Source organism: Nasonia vitripennis, chromosome 2, assembly GCF_009193385.2.
Source record: "Nasonia vitripennis strain AsymCx chromosome 2, Nvit_psr_1.1, whole genome shotgun sequence".
Taxonomy (NCBI): Eukaryota; Metazoa; Arthropoda; class Insecta; order Hymenoptera; family Pteromalidae; genus Nasonia; species Nasonia vitripennis.
The window spans coordinates 25,394,364-25,415,165 of NC_045758.1; the positions used below are offsets into that span (position 1 = coordinate 25,394,364).

General features: G+C 41.9%; 2 protein-coding genes and 1 non-coding gene across 4 annotated transcripts in view; 1 reads left to right on the top strand and 2 right to left on the bottom strand.

Annotated features, from left to right (window-relative positions):
* LOC100122347 (tyrosine-protein kinase Drl) overlaps window positions 1–20,802 on the bottom strand; it is an 85,640-nt gene that overhangs the window by 4,379 nt on the left and 60,459 nt on the right. Inside the window, exons 4-8 of the mRNA XM_008219579.3 lie at window positions 19,494–19,668; window positions 17,009–17,213; window positions 2,855–3,011; window positions 1,145–1,412; window positions 491–677 (exon numbers count right to left, since the gene is read on the bottom strand). Coding sequence (XP_008217801.1) covers window positions 491–677; window positions 1,145–1,412; window positions 2,855–3,011; window positions 17,009–17,213; window positions 19,494–19,668 — 992 coding nt within the window. The remainder of the gene's footprint in view (window positions 1–490; window positions 678–1,144; window positions 1,413–2,854; window positions 3,012–17,008; window positions 17,214–19,493; window positions 19,669–20,802) is intronic.
* On the top strand, window positions 7,120–12,271 carry LOC100678792. Of its 2 annotated transcripts, none has more exons than XM_016982872.3 (7): window positions 7,120–7,273; window positions 7,341–7,409; window positions 8,196–8,449; window positions 10,035–10,245; window positions 10,370–10,560; window positions 10,665–10,873; window positions 11,692–12,271. In XM_016982872.3, the coding sequence occupies exons 1-7, from the start codon at window positions 7,263–7,265 to the stop codon at window positions 11,719–11,721; spliced, it is 975 nt and encodes a 324-aa protein (XP_016838361.1). In that variant the 5' UTR covers window positions 7,120–7,262; the 3' UTR covers window positions 11,722–12,271. The 2 variants fall into 2 exon arrangements, with proteins under 2 accessions (XP_016838361.1, XP_003425178.1); XM_003425130.5 differs by having other exon boundaries at window positions 7,187–7,279.
* On the bottom strand, window positions 13,225–13,296 carry TRNAQ-CUG. The gene has a single exon. It is a non-coding gene; the product is annotated as a tRNA-Gln (tRNA).

Here is a 20,802-nt window from a genome sequence, read left to right on the forward strand (position 1 = left end):
TCGTTTAGGGGATATTACGTTATTGAATCGTTAAGAACTTGACAAAAGCTTCGTCTGCATCAAGCATGAAAAACAATCTTGTAAATCGTAAAAACGCGATTGCAAAGCCGACGAAGTAGAAAAGATTGCGCAACGTTAAAAAAGAACAAAAAAAAGAGAGACTGGATGCCTTTTCCAGCAATTACCTAGTCTTTGGCTACAGCAGTAATTTATGAGGAATAAAAAACGCAAGAGGATATAATCGTGGTATTTTTCTTTCTTTTTCAGAATCATTCGAGCAGTCGTAAATCCGATTGATTGATGCGTGGCTCCGAGCATCATCGTAAACATGTCGGCGACGGAGAAAAAGTAAGTTACGAATAATGATTTTTCAATTCAACCATATTCTCTGGTCGATCAAATGATCTCCCCTCCTACGACGTGGCCGACAAGCACAATCACTGCGCAGCAGATTCCGCGGATAAATGCAAATATCGACGAAGCTACTCACCGCGTCGCTGGCTGTGCTGTACTGTCCGTGCTGCAACGTCTCCAAAGCCATCCAGCCTATGGCTCGGTTCTCGTTGTCACCCAGGCAGTGATAATCCTGGGGGAAGAGATCGCGCGATAGCGCTGCGTCGGCCAATCGCGTTCTCAACGTACTCGTGTCTACCAGACAGTTGCGCGTTGCTATGTCTCTGCGAAGAAAAAAAAATTCGGTTTTGTAATTTAATACACAAGGGATACCTGCGTTATCGCCGCTCTCGCGAGAAAGAATGGTTAAGTAATTCCGTTACGAAAAGTCACTTGCGCGCTCGTTGCTCAGCTGATACTACTTTCCATTGATACCGCGCGATACTGGTTTTTGTGAGAAAGGAAACGTTTTCGGGCGTGTGTTTTAAAAGCGTCCTGAGATACTCTAACCCCCCCCCCCGGAGATTTTCAATTAGCACATTCATATTTATTGCATCGATTCGTCCAATTAAGAGCAGTGTGAATATATAATGCTCACGTGTTGTATGGAATGATATAACTTTTTCCCGATTAAAAAGAGAAATACTCGAATTGCGCAACAAGTGGTAAACGAAATTTTATTTAAGAGAAAAGTACGAAAAAGAAAGCTCGATCTTTGAAAAAATATTTTGTTCAAAATTATAATAAGTACCTGTGCAAAATGCCTCTGCCGTGGAGAAAAGCACCTGCTCTCGCCACCTGTACGGCAATGTTAACGAGATCGCGCGTCACCGGATGATGACTGCCGTCGGTAAGGTAGGTTTTCAGATTGAGATCGCTGGGCGAACAGGCGTAAGCGAGCATCGGACAGGTGCCCTCGAGGCAGGCTGCGGCCAACGTGGCAATGTTACCGTGTACCAGGCCGGCCAGCTGCGAGCCTTCCACTACCAGAAGCGATGCCTGATACGCTGAGGCTACGTCTGCAAACATTTTTTAATGATTTTGGTGTGGTTATTTTATTCGCTTATTCGGTTTTGAAAGAGCGATCGTTGGTAATGTGGAGTCCCTTTCTATCTCGAGTTGATTAAATATGCTGATATGAGTGTTTAAAAAATTGAAGAATATTGTTTTGCAAATAGAAATAATTAACACAAATGTATGCTGTATATTAGTGCAATTCAAACAAAGATCTCATAAATAAGGTTTGATAGATTTTAAATCTTGAATATTGCTTATTCCCGCTGCTAGCGAGGTGAGGAATAGTTATAATCATTATGATCATCGAAGTATATCTCAACTTGCTCTATTGTGCTAAAATTTTGTTCGCGCTGCAGACGCAAGCGGCAAGAGGGTGTAACCTTTGCTTCGCGACGTAATTGATACGTAATTTAACTAAATAACTTTTTATATAAGTGTGAAATATATAAAGGCGAGAGAGAGAGAGAGAGAGAGAGAGAGAGAGAGAGAGAGAGAGAGAGAGAGAGAGAAAGTTAATATCAATAAAATCGTGAATATAAATTGATCTTTGAAATTATTTGAGATAAAAAATAGGCTAACGTAATGGAAAATTGACCAACTTGTTACGACAAATTCGAAATTGAATTAACTTGAATAAACTTGAATTAACTTCAAGGTATTCGTCCATTTTTATATAGATATAAGATAAAAAAATCTCGCAAGGTCTTACAGGTTATTAATTTATTGCCGACACTTCACAAGTATTTTTCAGATATTAATCGTTACACTGTTTTAAAAAAAGGCAACGAAGTGCGATAAGATACAAAGATGTTCTCGTAAAGTTAGCGAAACAGAGGTTAGAGGCATAGTGTTAGAAACACGCGACTATAACATCTATATCCATGAAAATACGAGGTCTTCTAATGTAGAAAAATTAATTCAAGTTATTGTGTTTATGATAATTCCGATTATGCACGAACTATTAGCTACTCATTTTTTGCGTTTATAGTGAGCAATTATAATATTTTTAAATGAAAAATCCTTAAAATTCAAACCATCGAAGAACGATTTAATTTAGTCAAATGGTACGTTTAACAGTCGAGTCACACTTCTCGTGACTTTGCATCTATACAGTTCGAATAAAATCACAGTATACATACAAGACCCACCCAAAATTCATACAATCACTACACAAAAATGTCCCGACAATGCACGCGAGCAAATTGCATTCTGTGCGCTACTTAAGTATCCATTATAACCCGGAACTCCGTTAAATTTCGGAATATTAACGAACGCGCATAGTCATCGAGGCAACTCCTCGTCAGTTTATGATTAGTTTCCGCTCAGTTGGAGCGCCGGGAAAATTCAGCAACTATACCATCCCGTATATTCGCGCGAATGACGCGTGTACGTACGCGGCGTTCAACCCAAAAGTTAAATTAATTCAGTGCTTCAGCCCGCCTACCTGTAACTGTCTTTATGATGACTTCCTGCTCGCGTCCGGCCTGGCTCAAGCCTCCCCGGTACACCCGGCCGAAAGTCCCCTCCTGTATCACACTGCGACAGTGCAACGCTGACCTGGGTACTGCCACTGCTCGAGCCTTCTCGCAGGGGTCCGTTGACTGAAACAGAAGTAAATTTTCTCTTAAAAATATAATGCTGCATGTTTATAATGTACGTATCAGGGTCAAGGAACGTATTAAAAAAATCTTTCCTAAGAGTTATTCCTGCAAACTTGTATACATTTTAACAAAGGTACGCTCATTATAGTGCACCGCAGCTATAAGCGCGCACAGCAAAAATACAACTCATTATTCTCACACTGTATACGTATATAAGAAAGCGTCAGCCAGCTCGAAAGCTCTCGCGATACAGTGTCAAAGGATCTTCCGCGTCCGAAATTTCTCCTCGTTAAACTACTGCCACCTGTATTTCACGCTAATCAAGAAAGCCGTGTTGCGCCTCGGCAATTTATAAATATAAACTCGTCCTTGTCGCGCTTTCTCAAAAGCCTCGCAGCGCGAACACCCTGACAAACGAGGGCCAAACAAAGAGGAGCGCGACGACATCAAGCAGAAGAAGAAGAAGCCGCGCGACGTCGTCACGTCCAGTGATTACCGGCGATAAGTATGAAAAATTCAAGCGCGATCGTTCTTCATCAGCGCGAAATTTTCCAGTCCTCCCGCCCACACGTCTATATATAGCGCTGTGTATAGCTATATATTGCTCGGGGCGACGTTTGACGATCTCCAGCTGGCTGGCTATTTTTTTCCTCCGCGGGCATCCTTCTCCTTTTCTTCCAAGACCTCTCGCACCCACTCTCGATGCTCGTAAGTGGAATATTCATTCGCGAGCCCTCTCTCGATCCGACATTTTATGGCCAGCCGCCCCCCGAGCGCGTTCATTAATTTCAATTTTACACAGTTCCGCGTTTTCGCGCCGGCCGTCTACGCTTTCGCTTGATGTGTAAATCGTGAGGCTCTTCGTCGCGGAGAAGGGAAGTGTGTCTCGTCGTAAGAGCGCAAAGTGCCATTGAAACTTGCTGCGGGAATAAAGTTTAAAGCGTGATAAAAATTAGTCGAGCAAAATGAAGTAAAAATAATCACGCGTGCTGGAGACGAAATTGCATCCACCACACGGCTAGGTCCTGTTCGTTAAAAAGTTGTGAAAAACGAGTCGAAAGTTCGAGCGATATAGCGCACTGATAATGCAGCGATATATTTTCAGTAGAAACATGCTCGGCACGGTCAGATGCATAGCGTCCTTGTTGCTCGGCTCTCTCGGTAATTTTATCTCTCCAACGATACACGAAAATGCATTCCAGCGATATATATATATATATGTATATATATATATATATATATATATATATATATATATTCCTGAAAATTTCCAGCGTAAATAACTGATGCATCATTATCGCGCGAGCGATTATCGTCCAAACAAACGACGCCCACGCACACACATATAGTCGAGCATTGTGCTGTTCGGGAACTCGCCGTTGAACGCGCTGTGGCAACGGCTGCGTCGCGAGCTGCTCATGCGCGAAGGTACAGGCTCGCATTTATAACGAATAGCTCCAAAAATTGAATCCGAATCACCGGCGCGCTGTTCCAGCTCGACGCACGCCACTGCTCTGTGCGTGCGTATACGTATATGTATAGATTCGCGATGGGAAGATGTAGGGGAAAAAAATTCATCCCTAAACTTTTCCGATTCGTTTCCTCTTGGAGACTTTTACAGTTGAAGTTTCAACACGCGAGGGACAGATTCGACGTGATATTTCATTCGCCTATTCGCGCGGATCGAGCTATATTTGTCTGGTAATTATTATCGCCGAGATAATCTCTCTTGCGCGTGTCACTATCGTAATGCGTTTTCGCGGATAAAAGTCGTCATGGTTCTTCATCTATACCCCACCTCGATGTCCTCGACGTTTCTCTGATATGTATTAGTTTTTTATATAGTTTTAGTGATAAGACTTGGACTAATCTAATTTTTAGAGATCCATTCCGATAAGACCAAGGCACTATTACAAAGAATTAAATCGCCCACGTTCGCACATCCTCACATTTCATTACACGTGACGATCGTATCAGAAAACCTATATAATATCAAAAAATTGTATAAAATAAATGTGCTATGAAAATCGAGCTAGAAATAAGAGCAGTTCACGCGTGCATCCTCGCGAAAACTCGGACACTCGCTCTGCCCATACCACCATATAAAGTGAAACTTTCCCCTATCTCTCTGCGCGAATGCAGTGGCGCAATAAATTGCCCGGCTCCCGGAACTGCAGCGACCCGCGCGTAATGAACAACGCTTATACGCGTATACATATAGAGCCCACGCACACGCAGGCAGCCTCTGCGGGAACTTACACATTAATCCCCCACGTCGGAAAAAGACGGGGCAGAAGCGAGTCCGACTCAGAGAACGGCGAATATACCTGCTGATGCTCTCCATCTCCCTCGAGACTGCTCCGTACACATATATAGACAGAGGCAAGGATGGCAGCTTACACACGCGGTTAGCTAGAGCCACCCCCCGAAAGTCACTCCTCGAGTGGGTGTGCGTGAGGTAGTCTGTCTCCGCTGTGCGCCTCGCCCGAGAGATCAAGTTTCGCGTATACGTGTACATATAGAGCTGGCGAGAAAGTCGCGCGTATTGTAGGCAAGCGAGAGAGAGAGAGAGAGAGAGAGAGAGAGAGAGAGAGAGAGAGAGAGAGAGGGAGGGAGTAGGGAAAAAGCGCGAGACTCTACGCGTATAGGTGAATAAATGAAGAAGACGGCGAATCCACGTATATTTTTTATGGGCTGAAAGGAGCGGGCTCCGTGAGAGCCTGCTGTCTTATTCACGTCACGCTGCCTGTTTGCTGTTTTTCGCTTTGTTTATAAGCTATATATAGGCGAGTGTGGGGGGACGAGTACTTTTCTTCTTGCGGCTTTCTGATGAATCGTTTCGGAGTGCGTTTATAGTATACGAGAAGAAGAGTCGCGCGAGTTGCCGAGAATTCGGGCTACGGCTGCAGTAAGTTTTACCTTCAAAAGTTCGAGGGGGGGGGGGGGGGGAATTGAATACTTTGATGTTCTCTCGCGGAGTTTTATCGGTGCGAGATTTTTCTCCCTGTACATGCTCGTGAACGAGTGGGAGAAATCGTGCTTGTTGAAAAGTAAATAACTTTGAACGACGATTGCTGCGCGTAATATTCCTTATGCATTCTTGCGTCATCGTAGTCTTTCGACGTTTAAAAGCCATAAACTCGATGTATTTGCTGTTTTTGAGATATCTCCTGATGAATATGCTGTTTTTAATGATTACCATTGGGCTGGAAAATGGGTCCTATATACAAGCCCAACTGTACTCACCATATTCCATCCGCAGCGTAAAATATAATTCATGCCTGCCTGCTCTCTTGCGAAGAGCTCGACAGCAAGAGAAAGTAATAAAAGGCAAATGGGTTGGGTTGAGGAAGGATGAGGAAGGCTGGAGCGAGAAAAGTGAGAGTGAAAGTGAACGCAAGCGAAGGGAGGAGAGAGCGGCAACTGGGCCCTGTGATTGTTTTGGCTTTGATCTCGGATCAATTTGCCGCTTATACGCGTGTACGCCTCGTCCTCGCCCTCTGGTCCTTGACGACGCGTCGTTTCCACGAGAGGAAACTCGAGACGCGGAACTGCCGTAAGCAGCCGGGAGCGAAGGACGAGGACTTTCCCTTATAGGCATGGAGATAGTACGAGAGGAAGGGAGACGTGGATGACGGGGTGTGAGTACGCAGCGAACGGCAAAGGTGTGCATTTATGGATTTCAGATGTAAAGTTTGAAGAAAAATGCTTTTTTTCGTGAGATCAAGAATTTAAGTAACTTCAAAGTCTCTTGAAAATTACTCAGTCAGATTTTTAAATCAGTTCATATCCAATTTGGAAAGGTGTATAACATTTTGAGAATCTGTGGTTCAAATGCGGTTCTAATGCAGTTTGAAACATGTTTAATGGCAATGAGATTTTAAAATAAAATTCATTAACTTAATAAACGCTAAAATCGCATAATATCCATCAAAACATTAAGATAATAAGATATACAGAGATTTAAAAACGTACCCTTAAAGATTGTAAAAAAATTAATTTGATTATCGATGAATAATTCTGCACAATTCCCGAACTCGTGCAACTGATTTTCATCAACGCTGCAACTTTCGTTCTACGTCTTGTGCAGTACGTCGCGATTCGTCAGAATTACGACATGGCGCTATTTTACCTTTAAAATATGTCGGAAACAAATTACGTCATCGTGTTAGATCAGCAGAAGCTTTTGATGTGCTTGGTTAATTTTATCAGTAAGCGCATTAGAAGTCCACAAGGCGGTCTGCCGATTGGATGCGTGCATTGTATCGGTATCCATTTGCTATCCATTTTGTGATTTGTGACAATATTTAACTTAGTTAATTTTTTTAGTGTTCTCAAAGCGATCCCAAAAAAAAAAAAGAAAATGAATACTGGCGATGAATCTTTATCAAAATCAGAGTAAGTAATGGTATTGATGACGATGATTATTTAAGTAATTATTAAGCTTTGTATTCCTTTAACACTTTTTAAAGTAATAACATTCTAATTTCTGAAGTAATAATTCTCTTCAAAGAAAAGTTCGAAGTGTTTGCAATCAAGTAGGCTTTTTTAGACCGAGTGTGGAAATGGCAGTACGAATCAAGGCAAGTAGCCAGAGCCGAAGGCGAGTGCGTTTTCGAACCGCAGACGAGTACTGCAATATCTATACGAGGTCTAAAAAAGTCTACTTCACGCCCTTGGTACACAATATACTAGTTTGTAACACATGCACGATTTTCGCGTTTTTTGTACCTATTAAGCGGGCGTAAAGTACCAGTTTTTGTACTAGCGGGCCGAAAAAGTCGGCAGCGGGCAAACAAAAATTTGTTTGCCCGCTGACAAAATTTTCTTGTAAACTGCAAATTTTGAGTTTATGAGTCTTATTTTGAAGATTTTTAAATGTTCCGCTTTAAATTAAAAACACGAAAATCCATACATGCGTCACAAAAAATATGGTATGCACCAAGGGCTAAGTGGGCTTTTTGACCTCGTGCGGTTTGCAGTGCTCGTCTTCGGCTCGAAGACGCAGTCGCCTTTGGCTAGTGCTAAGTACCTCACCTTCGCTTTCGAATATGGTACACAATATACTATCACGTTATTTCCTCTTGAAAATATTCACCTATTTTACCTCGAATACGTTCAGCATTTCACAGGCTCACTTTATATCACGAGAAGTTATTTCTTCAAACATGTAAATTCTTGCAGGGAACCAAAACGTATCGGTGATGGCTATATAATAGATTTGGATAGCATTTTTATGGAAATGGCTGATCTAGTTTCAAAATACAGCAATGATTCTAAATGTAAAGTTGGAGCTTGTATAGTCAGAGAAGATAATGAAATTGTAAGCTTTGGGTACAATCATATGCCAAGGTTTTTTGATGATAAGACAAAGAAAATAATGGATTCTGATGAAGAATCAAAACACTGGGAACAGAAAGAAGTCAAATTAAAATATGGTAATATAATTAAAATTAAGTCATGTATACACATGCACACACACACAAAGTTAAATGTTTCTGTAATTTATACATTTTAAAAAATTTTTCATTATATTTGTCAATTTATTTTAAAAACTTATGAAGTATAAACTTTGATCGTGCATGAAAATCGCGTAATCTTTTCTAAATTGCTTATTTTCATATTGTATTTTATGACAATAGCTCGGCCGTCATTATTATTTTAAGTTGTTTGTTGTTTATGCTACTATTCACCATTTCCGTCGGCTGTGCAGAAGGCACTAGATTCTACCGACTATAATCTATCCTGAGTAGTACTCAGGACGTGGATTCAAAAGGAGGAAAAGTCAATGAACACTCGCGGATTATTGTAAATCTTAGACTAACTGTTTATTGGTGTTTGGCTTACACAAGCGCGCCAGACGGGCGCATGTCAGCTACCAGCATGTAGTCGAGGTGAGAGAGAGAGAGGAGGCTTAAAGTCGCCCGAGTAAGCGAGAGTTGATAAGAACTAGTACTTACAGATGTACGTGGCCGGCATGGCCGTTCTAACCCACGCGAAGATGGTCTCGGACGGATTGTCCTCGGTTCGGTTGACCTCGCAACCCTCGCACACAATAATCGCAATCTCAGAGTGTCTATTCGCGAAACGGAGCGGAGCGAAGACAGACTCAGAATGGCTCGCTAGCGCGAGCACAGATTTACCTATGCCCTCTGACACACTGTTGTCAACTCTTGACAGCAGTGTGCGAGCAGGTGGCAACATTGTACGTTGCTGAATTTAAATCTCTCTCGATGCTTATTCTCTCTCTGTCTCTCTTACTCTCTCACTTGCTGCGCCTTTAGTAGCTGTAACAACAGAAGTATTATACAGAATGTTGATTATGTCCCGGAAAGACGTCGTAACGTGCTCAACGTGCGTTAATTGCACTGGCAACCGTTACAATTTTTACAATACAGCTTATTAGTGCCTGAGCATAATTTGAAAAATTCTACCTCATGATACCGCACCATTAGTATGTGTGTGTGTAAACTAAAGGCAAAAATAAAATCTCTTTTTAAAAGTCGTTCAAAAAAACAGAAAATTATTACAAATTAAAATTTTGCATTTTCTCTTATACCTTGGTGTGCGGTATTTTGTTTATTTTCTACCCTTTTAATGGAACAATAATAGTGCGTTGATGCATATTATCTTAGATCTGAGAACTGCCAAATACGTACACTGAAAAAAAAACACAGCCATTTTAAATGAACTCGCACCAGTAATCCGTCATTGTACGAAGACTAGCCAAGATTACCGTAGAGTTTAGCAGTTTTAAAGAATCAGTTCGGTCGTTTTTGCTGGTGTCCCGCGTAAGCGACCAATTTTACGAGTCGCGACTCGCCAAAACTACCAGTGGCACAACGTTGTTCTTACTGAACAGTCGTTACGGTGGCAGAACGGTTAAAACTACCGGACTTTACAGCAGAAACGACTGTGTTTTTTTCAGTGTACACGCTTTTCTCTACTAGTGCTACTACATTCTCATGAATAATTTACTTCGACATCAACGTATTTGCAGGCATTTATGTTAAATAATTACAGTTTGTCATGCTGAATTGAATGCAATTGTAAATAAAAATCACAAATCGATGAAAAATGGCAAGATATATCAGACATTAGCCCCTTGTGATGATTGCTTTAAAATTATAGTGAAATCGGGCATAAAAGAAATAAATTATAACTACAACCTTCCAAAGTGGCACGTAAAAGAATACATGAAGAAAATTATTACGATTAATCAAGCAGCTATAGGGTAAGAACATCATATTTCAACCGTTTAATACACGTTGTATTTCTATCGATTAAAAGAGCTGAATCGTATCTTTAGTAGAAATTATGCCGATTTCTATTAGTACAAAAAATATCTTTTGTTACAGTAAAATTTGTGAGAAGACACTGAAAATTTCTGAACAGGATAAGTGGAACCAATATTTTATGCAAGTTGCGTATCTTTTTTCGTATAGATGCCATAATATGAAAGATAGAAATGGAGCTTGTATCGTCAATTCGGACAATAAAATTGTGGGCGTCGGTTACAGTGATTGCACTGAAGATAAAGATCTTAAAGGTAGACTCTTTATCATAAGCCCGTGATTCATGATATACTCTTAACTTATTGTATTATGTTTTGTTTTGGCTCATTATATACTCTTTATCTTTGTTGTATTGTAGTTGAATATTGTGCCGAACTAAATGCGTACAAAAATTCACAACTAGGATGTATCGAAAATGGGAAAATTTATGTGACTTCATATCCTTGTCATGAATGTGCGAAAATAATTGTTCAATGTGGAATACAAAAATTGTTTCATTTGGGCAGAAAAAGTTCGGACGAGGATACTCAACAGATGTTCAACGAAGCTAATGTATCTATAAATCCGGTAAATTATATAAAATGCTATTAAAATATTGTAATCGGCTATACCTGGATTTTAAACAGAATTATATTCTATTATCACGCTCACTTTCGGTCCACACATTGATCATGTGACCTGGAGGGCCAGTAGGCAAATCGGTTTTATCAAGCGAACTACGTCTGATTTTAAACACTATGGCACCATTGCCTATTTGCACAGATCTCTTGTCCTGCCGATCTTGCTCTACTGCTCACCTATTTGGTCTTCCTTTACTAAGGTTTGTGCTGACAGACTTGAGTTTATTCAGCATCGTGTAATCAGGTATCTTGCCTATAAGGGTAACCGACCGATGAGTTGGCTTGAGCATGACTACACGGACTTATCTCAGTTTTTCAACCTGCCAACTATAAAGAGTTTGCATCATTATCACGACTGCCTGCTGTCCTTCAAGGTCCTCCATGATTACGTCTCGTGTGACGCGATTATAGATAAATTTCGTATTAGGGATCTAGCCTACCCCCTCCGAAACTATGGTCCTCTCTAGGAAGGAACTATCTCCTCTTCGTCCAATTTTGGATTCTTCTCTACCATTAATAGATTGAGGAGGTCGTGGAATACGGAGTGTTACCGAGGACTCCGCACTGCCGCAATTTAAGTCAAAATTGAAAAACTTTGTATTTAGTTTTTGACTTCAACTTCTTAAATAATTCTTAAATATAAATCTCTGTATTCTCTTTTAATTATCTTAATCTCAATTGTAATTCTTGTAAAGAGCTTTAGCCCGTTTAATACCAAATAAGTATATAAATAAATTCAATTTATGTTGATACTTTACTTTACAGATGTCTGAGGAAACCGAGAAGTCGAATTAAAACTGGAACCTAGAACTTTACTCAGTTAAAAGGTTGGTTTTCAATAGAGGAACTAAAATCTTTTCAGTGAACAATATTATAAACATATGCGTTATAAGTGTAATCATAAAATGTTTTAAATATATTTGGTTTCTCAATCAGTTTATAAAAAAATTAATATTACTCTAAAGCGAATTTCTCGTTTTCTATACTGCGTGGCTGTTGCAAAGATGCACTTAATACCATGTTTCAAACGAGTTACTTTTACTTTATGATAAGAGGAAGGCCAGTACAGAGCTATTTTGTCTCTAAATTACGTGGTAGCGTTATATTTGTTGTTGAAATCGAGATTTTGCCACCACCGGGCCATTTGGACGTTACGACGGAGCCGTTCAGATGCTCATCCGACCACCCCTTAAGGTAGTTCACCGGCTGCAGTGGTGCTCAATTAGAGTTTTTATTACAAAATTCCTTTTTTAAGGTATTATACAGTGTTATCTAATGTCAAAACCTTAATATTCATAGTATCAAACATTAGAATGGTGATATAAATTGTTTAGATTATAAAATACTCTCAAAATTTGTAAGAATGAGAAACACTGCGCACCTATATAGATGTACTGATAGCATGGGATGAAAACTTTGAATTATTGTTTTTTAAAAAATAGTATATCGTGCAACTAGGGGGGAAAATTGGAAAATTTTCCCCCCTTGATGCACACCATACTTTTTATGATAAGTGCACGAATAGGCCACTTATCATGCATATAAAAGGAATGGGAAATTCGAGGACTTTTCAAAGTAAAACAATATAGTAAATTTAAAGATTCGAAAATTTCGAAAATTTTGAAAATACTTATATAGACACACACATCCATGATATAGGCTGCAGAGTGAGGAAAAAACTACTCCCCTTGGGAGGAAAAGTCTTTTCCTCCCAAGGGAGTAATTTTTTCCTGCTGCTAAGAAAAACTCGATTTTCCATTCATTTTACATGCATGGAAAGTGGCCTTTTTCTTGCACATATCATGAAAAAGCCTTGTTTACCCTATCCATCTTTTTCTCCATGATTTGTATTGCTATTTTACACCTTAAGCTAGTTTTTCAAAAATATTCTAAGAAAACTCGCTTTGCAATTCAACTAAACGTCCTCAAAATTCGGACTCAGTATAGGCTTCCCACGTTAAAATAAAAAATTTCAAGGTTCAATATCTCTGAAAATAATGTCGTTTGGGGGGTAAAAAATACCACGTTGTAGAGGACACTTAATTGAACATGTAAACAAAATTTGAGCAATATCATAAGAAAATAAATATTCCAGTGAACTACCTTAATGCATATGGATTTGGTCTAAACAAGCGAGATGTTCAAATTTTTAATGTATAAATTAGTTTATTATAAAGAAATACTTCTCTCAGTGTGTGGTCGAAACTGATAGTTTTGATAGATTTGTATAATAAAATAAATCCCATCGTAACAAAAAATTATCTGATTATCGATTATCTGATTATATAATAAAAAAGAAGGTTCCACCGAGATTTGAACTCGGATCGCTGGATTCAGAGTCCAGAGTGCTAACCATTACACCATGGAACCATATGGGCATGGGACCTTATGTCGCTAAAGAGTGGCCAGCAAGTAAAAAACTGCTTTTTTAAAATTAGAATCATAAATTTGACATTAATTATGTATTTTTTGGTGTAAACTACAAAAGTATATGCTTTTTATCATACCAGCATTGAATACACGTCTTTCATACGACTTTTACTCACCAAATAAAAAAATTTCTACATTACCGACAGTGGTCTTATGACGGGAAGTTGGCAGCAGTGCTCGCTCTGTAGCACCTAATTTAAAATCTGTGATTTCAGCGATAAAAAGTATATTGAGCAACTAGGGGGAAAATTGGCTTTTTCTATCAAAGTTGATATTTTGAGCACGAGTGATAGTCGAGTCTACAGCGGGAGGAAAAAATGTTTTTTTTCCCTAGGGATAGAAAAATTTCCGCTTCTCCGATCCGAGGCGAGAAACAAAATGATTTCCTCCCGTCGCTAAGGAAAACTCGATTTTCTATTCATTTTACACGCATGGGAAGTAGTATTTTTCATGCACTTATCGTACAAATTTATTTTGTTGCAGTAAAATTTGTGACAAAGCACTAGGATTTTACTATAAACTTAACGAAAAAAATTGGAACAATTATTTTACATATGTAGCGTATCTTTATTCACGCAGATGCCAAGATACGGAAAAAGGAAATAGAGCTTTGTCAATTCATACAATAAAATTGTTGGCGTTGTTACAATAATTACGCTGATATTGAAGGTCGCAAAGGTAAATTATTTATTATGAGACCGTGGCTCATTATATACTCTTTACCTTTGTTATATTTTTGTATTGTAGTTGAATATTGTGCTAAACTAAATGCGTACATAAATTCACATTAGAGATACATCGAAGATAGGAAGATTTATGTGACTTCATATCCTTGTAGAGAATGTGTGAAAATAATTTTTCAATGTGAAATAAAAAAAATGTATTATTTAGGGGAAGAAAAAGAATACTATTTTTCTATTCCTGTTATGTTCGACGCTGCTGGAGTAGAGAGAATACCGGTAAATTAAATGCATAGCTACTTATTAAATATCTATAATCCAAATATTATTTGCTGAAAAATGGCGATGTCATTAATATGATATTGTGCTGATCAATTTCATGCAACTGTTTGAGAATATACCCTTGAACATTGTTTGAATTCGAGATCTTATACTTTTCCTCTTTCTTTTTAAGAATTTTCCAGTTAGCAGCTCACATATAAACAGGGAGAAAGATAGAGAGAGAAAGAGAGTCCAGCAGAAGCTAGTTAAACGAAATGAGAGGAAGGAGCGTGAGCGCGCTCTTCTTGTTCAATCCGATTTTTTTTTTTTTTGTAACTCTGCGACTTTCTTTTAGTTCTCTATCCTCTTCAGCGTTTATATCCACAGCTGGTAGCTGTTTCTTTTTCTGCGAGTTTCTCGTTTTCTATACTGCACGGCTATTTTCATTTCTTTTTTCCCTCATCCCCAGTCTTTCCTGCTTCTTTTTCCACGAGGGTATAGTGTCATGCATGTTGGGGCTTCTATCCACTTGCTTTCTGGACTATTGCCTTTTTTCGTGCCTCGGCTAGCTCGGTCTGTTTTTATGGCGCCGAGGCTTGCTGGATAAACGTTATATGGGGGTGCGAGGAGGTGGCTCGCTAAAGAAGAGAAGGAGAAACCAAGCGAGACGACAACATGGGATTTTGCTAGATCCTCAAATTCGTTGTTTCTCTCTTTCTCGCTTTTCCTAGCGGGTGTCCTCTTGGCCATCGAGGAAATTGAGAACGAAATAAGAAAAGTTTCTCTCAGCGTTATTAACACGCGAGTAATGCTATTGATACATCGGGATTTCAGAACTACCAACAAGTATGCTCGCCTTTATATAGTTAAACTCCATCCATTATACGAACGCACGCATAAACATCCTTGCGAATACCTTCAAACTTTTCCTCTTCCCGGTATCATTATCAGCAGCAGCAGTAGCAGCAGTTTTTCGCCTCATATAACAACCGTCTCGCTATACCTCTTCCTGCCGATCTCTTCATCGTTCCTTATCAGTGAGTCTCCTCCCCTACGTCTCCCTCTCCATTGTCTCTCACCGAGGTTCCGGGAGGCACGCTATCGCGACCGGCTCTCCTCTCGACAAAACTTTATCGAGTTTGCGGCCGAGAGCAGCCGCTTTCCAGTGACAACTTTCCTCCGCTGCTGCAGGTCTCTCTTTCACCCCACCGCCGCAACGGTTTTCAATGCCGGCCCGGCACTTGTACCTACCCTCGCACACATACGAGCTTGCCCTTTTAAACTCTCCCCTGCCGGACTGCTGGTCCGCGCTTGACCTCCGAACCGGCTGCAGTCGCCGCAGTTTCGCAGTCTCTATTCTATCTTCGCCGCAGCGTTTTCTCTCTGTACGCTTTGCTATTTTTTTTCTTTTTCGTCGGTGCGGGCAGCTTGGTTTGGTTGGGCTGCACAGGTGATTTTTTTTGTCGCTTTATTTTTTCCGAGGATTAGCCTAGATTTTGTTGGGCATGTTTTTGTTTGCGTTCTGCGCTCTCACGGGGTAAAACGTTTCACGAAGGATTGTTTTGTCGAATAATAAAATTTAAAAAAAAATATCTCTCGCATGCGTCGGCCGGGCTTGGTTTGATTCACGATGCAACTTTACTGTCGCACGTGCGTCTAAAAAAGCAGCGATTTTTTAGTAGAGAAATTTCAGTAACCCCCATTTCGGCAAAAAAGCTGTGAACTCTGCTAAAAATATATTTTCTCTCGCCGATGAGTTAAAAAAAAAAGAAGAAGAAGAAATCGTTTCTCGCTCGACCACTTCGATTAGAGAGATTACATCGTTCCGCGCAACCAGCAGCAGCAGCCCAATCCGTCGGCCCTTTCCGCGCGCGCTCCTTTTTTTATCGCCGCCCTTTTTTACTCCTGCTTCCGAAGTGGTAGTCTCCTCCCTGGGCTCGCGCGCACGTGCTGCGCTTTTTCGTCATGCAAAGCGTCGGTGCTTTTCTGGCTCCTCGTTGGGCTGTGCCGTCTCGTCGGCTTTTATTGTCGCTTCGGGACGCGAGGCGAGAAACAATGCTGCGTCGAACGAAGAGTCGCTTTTCTCCTCTGTACGCGGCGACGACGACGAGCGCCAACTACTGCTGTCGAAAATTGCCTTGTGTGTATGCCTCGACTCTGCCAAAATTCTAGAGTTTCCTGCAGCGAGAGCCTGGGATTTGCGGAGCAAGCGTTAATCTCCTTGTGCGATTCTCGTACCCGGATTTGTATGGGGTTTTCAGCGTGTGGTTTGCTGCAGGATTTTCCTTGCTCGCGCTTGGAAACTTGGCGTGTTTCTAATAGCGCTTTTTGAATTTTTAATTCTTTCGTTCCGAGGCTATGGCGCTAATTTTGTGAAAGAAAGAGCGAACCACAAATTTTCTAACGTAAATCGCACACCGGTATCATAGCCCCGGCGATGGACGAAAAATCAAATTGCTTGAACATTCCCTTCCAGCGTTTGCAGCTGTAATTCAAACAATCTTGCGTCTCCCGACTCTTATCCGACAGCCCTCGAAGCTCCGTAATTCAAGGAGCTCGCCAGTTCGCGATTTGGAATTCCGTCTGGCGCGCGTTCCTCGCTTCTACGAATCACCGATTGCTAACCCACCCCCGCCATCCCCACCCACACAGGGGTAGATACACACACACACACATACACACGTACTGCAGTAGACAAGTCGTGCACTCACCTGGCTCAAGTGGGTCACGTGGCTGGCGGCGTAGTAGCTTGCTCGGGATCCGCAGGGCCTGGCGTAGAGAGGCTCGAGGTCCGCTATCGTGGCGTAGCTGCCGGAATTCGCGCTGCCAGGCCTATTATCCACCTTGACCAGCACCGAACTGCCGGCCAGACCACCGGTACCCGCTGCCGAGTAGCTGCAGCACGTCAGGCTCTTCCTGTGGATAGAGAAGCAGACAGGCTCTTGGTTAATTTGTGGTGCTCGTCGACGATGCAGCTATATTGGCGATTTGGCGCTGGAGTTTGGGTTGCAGGGCTATGTTCGAGGTATGGCTCACTTTGGTGGTTCGATTTTAGTACGTGTGCGTTTGATGGTAACTCTTTATTTTGACATTTTCTATATTTGCATTGAATTAAACAGTTTTTCTTCACCACAAAGCAGCATTGATAAAGATGCCACATTTTACACAATATTTTGTTTTTATCTTTCAAAAAAACTTTTATTTGCATAACTATAACAATAAAAAGTCACCGACCTCGAGCGCGCCAGACTCTCGAGTGCAAAAAATGCGCACAGCTATTCTCCGTTGTCAAGTGAGCAAATCGCTTTGATCTGAAAGAGGGGATACGCTTTATTGCTGTTTCGGATCGCGTATTGAAACAATTTTGCATAGATATACGTAGTCACTATACTGGTATTTTATAAAATAGAAAAGATATCGATCGCAAAATTTTTGATAACGTCAAAATTCAAAATGCTTTGGGCCTTATAAAAATCGAGTCTATGTTGCCATAAACGAATTTTATTCTTCTTATTATTCTGCTCTAGAGAATTACAGGCGTAGATCAAATGCTTCAAATCATTATGTGCTAGAAGATACGAAAGAACGAAAAATCATCTGTTAAAACGTCAAGCTCGAACCCACGCTCTGCTCGATTTCAATGTAACCCAGTTTGAATCGAAAATTTCCATTCTCCGGGCAGCCAATAATGATAGCGACAGATTTGATTCTCCCGCAGCTAGCCCGTCCAATTATTCTTCGATTCCATTCTGTCCATCCAGTCCCCCTAACCATCTCTCACCTACTCTCTCTCTCTCTCTCTCTCTCTCTCTCTCTCTCTCTCGAGCAAAATTATTCGGAAACTCTTCGACTTGGCGGCCCTTTGACAAGCGACGCGTACTCCGTCCTCCGCATACACACACAACGCGGTGAAAAAAAACCGCGAAAAAAAAGAACACGACGTAGTACAGGAAAAAAGTGAGAGCCGGCGACCAAAGCGGTTGTTACGTCGAGGGGGACGCGTAAGCGACATTCGATCGAGTGGCCTCGGCAAGTGCGGAATAATTTGTCGAATCTCTCTCTCTCTCTCTCTCTCTCTCTCTCAGCCGACCCTTCTTTCTCTTTCCGAGCGTTATTAGGGAGGCGGACTGAAAAGAGCTAATATATCCCCGTAGAGTCCCATGACGATTGAGTTAAAAGTTCCGCCTCTGCCTATCGCGTTTATCGGTCCTCGAGCTTGAGGTATACACATACACGAGTCGAGGCGATTTTTCTCGTTATCGACGATCCGCCCGCGCATTCGGCACACAAACAATAATACGTCTCGTCCGATTGATTCTGCCGCCGGGACGATATATGTATATAAAGCTCGCGAGCCCGGCGGAAAAAGTCTCCGCGATTTCTTGCCTCATTATCCCGCGCTCTCTCGCCTACGATATACCCACACACACACGCACACATGCCGTCTCAAATAAAGCGCTTCTCTCTCATTGAAGCATCGCGTAAAGCAGCCGTCTCCGCGACGCAGTTCCTATAGATATATCCGTTTCTCTCCCCTTTTCGCCGTAAGGATGTATCTTCCCCTTTCTCTCTCCTTCCTCGCAAGCTCTCCTTTTCAGGCTCCTTTTCGGGCGCGCGCGAGCGCAAAAGGAAACCGACTGAGTAATAAAACGACTCCGTCGCGCGTCGATCGAGCGTTGGATTAGCGCACTTATTTAAAAAGATATCGAAACTTTTTTCTTCCTCCGAATGTCCTCCCGCTTGCTTGTTTTGACACCCTCGCGATCCTCGTGTACACTATATAGGGCTATTGAAATCGGTCCAGGTTTCTGAAGGACCCTGCGCGGCTGTTTTTTTTATCGCGAGACCAGTATATCGGCGTGTGTAAAATGCGAGGGTTCGAAAGTCGCTCGAGTGGAAGCGGTGTTACATAGCGTCGAGCGAGCTTTGAGTACGCGTGCTTGAGATGAAGAGCGATCGGAGGAGGCTTGATTGGGGACACAGCTCTTCGGCTATTTTCGACGCGTTTTCGAAACTGTTGTGACGACGATGAAGTTTGAGAGTAAGAGGCACACGGTTCATTTTCGTTCAGGTTAAAATGCGCGTGCAGGCCTCGTAAAATGCACATCCAAGAGAGCTTATCGCGCGACCGTTTCCCGATCGATATAGCGAGCAATAGTAGGATCGTCGTATAAAAGCGGCAAATGCAGTTCTTACCTCGGATGCTGGCTGCGCTGTTTGCTGTTGCGTATGTAGAGGACGCTCGCGACGCTCACGACGACCAAGATAAGAGCACAGGCGCAGGTCGCCGCTACATAGAAAGCGCCGTTTCCGTTCGTCAACGGGCCGGCTTCCAGCTTCACCGAGTCGTTCTTCGATTGCGTGCGGATGCCTGTAAATGGCGCAAGTCGTTATGGTTACTGCTATACGCTCTCTCGTAATATTGTTATGGCGCTATGAGTGGGTGATTCAATTCCGAGGTGTTTGGACGATATAGTCGCTCGTTGTTGGCGTACATTTAGTGATATCTCTTTATGAAAATTTATGCACTCTGCATACGTTGATCTATTTTTTCAAAATTTTTAATACTAGCAAGATCAATGCGCGCTCCGCGTGCTCTGCTTTATATTAAACATTTGTATAGGTTAGAAACAAACTATCACGCGCGTCCCGCCATCTACCTCGTAATTTTTTTGGCCAATCGACGACTAATCAGAGAACGAATAGAATGATGATTCCTCTCTTTTTTAGAGTAGGATTAGAATAGGATTCATGCCGCCATTCGATCCCTCATCAGCGATTTCATTTACAATGTTTGCACAAGTTCCACCGTTATATTCCGGCCCCAAAGAATAAAGAAATATAGGGAATCCTCCGTTATCTCCCCTCTCGACTCGCGGCCATGCAAAAGTATACACGACGTTAGAGCTCTCCTCTCGGGCTAGACTCGACGTACAAAAGGCTCTTACCGATCCAAAAAGAGCTATTCTCCCAGGAGCAAAATCAAAATCGCCTTGGAATACATAAGCTCAAAGGCCAAGCCAGAAAGGACGATCTCCGCGCACGCGAATAGGAAGACGACGAGGAAAGTTTCGCGCGCGTCTCTTTGATCGAAGAGGGAGTGAGAGAAGGGGCTCAGAGCTAGCGCACACCTTTGTCCGGTGGCGATGGATTTTTTCGCCAGCCCTATCCCACCCCCCGGGGGCACAAGCATGAGATTATACGGAACTCAAAGACTTTCTCTTCTAACGAGTTCGGCCCGCGCGCTAGCGATTCCCACCCCTCCCCCCATTCTTTTCTTCGCCTACTATAACTCCTTTTTTTCTCCCCTCTCTCGGCCTTTTCCACTCTTTATCGGGCTCGTTTCTCTTACCCTCCCGTCGAATCTGCACACTTTGCCCGCACCTCGAGATAGATCGAAGCCTTTCTTTCTCGAGGCAGCTTTTCGAGGAGCGAGTAAATAACGCGAGGCAAATGAAGCGTTGACGGGGGGCGCTTTGACGATCCTAGCTGTAATTATTTTTAA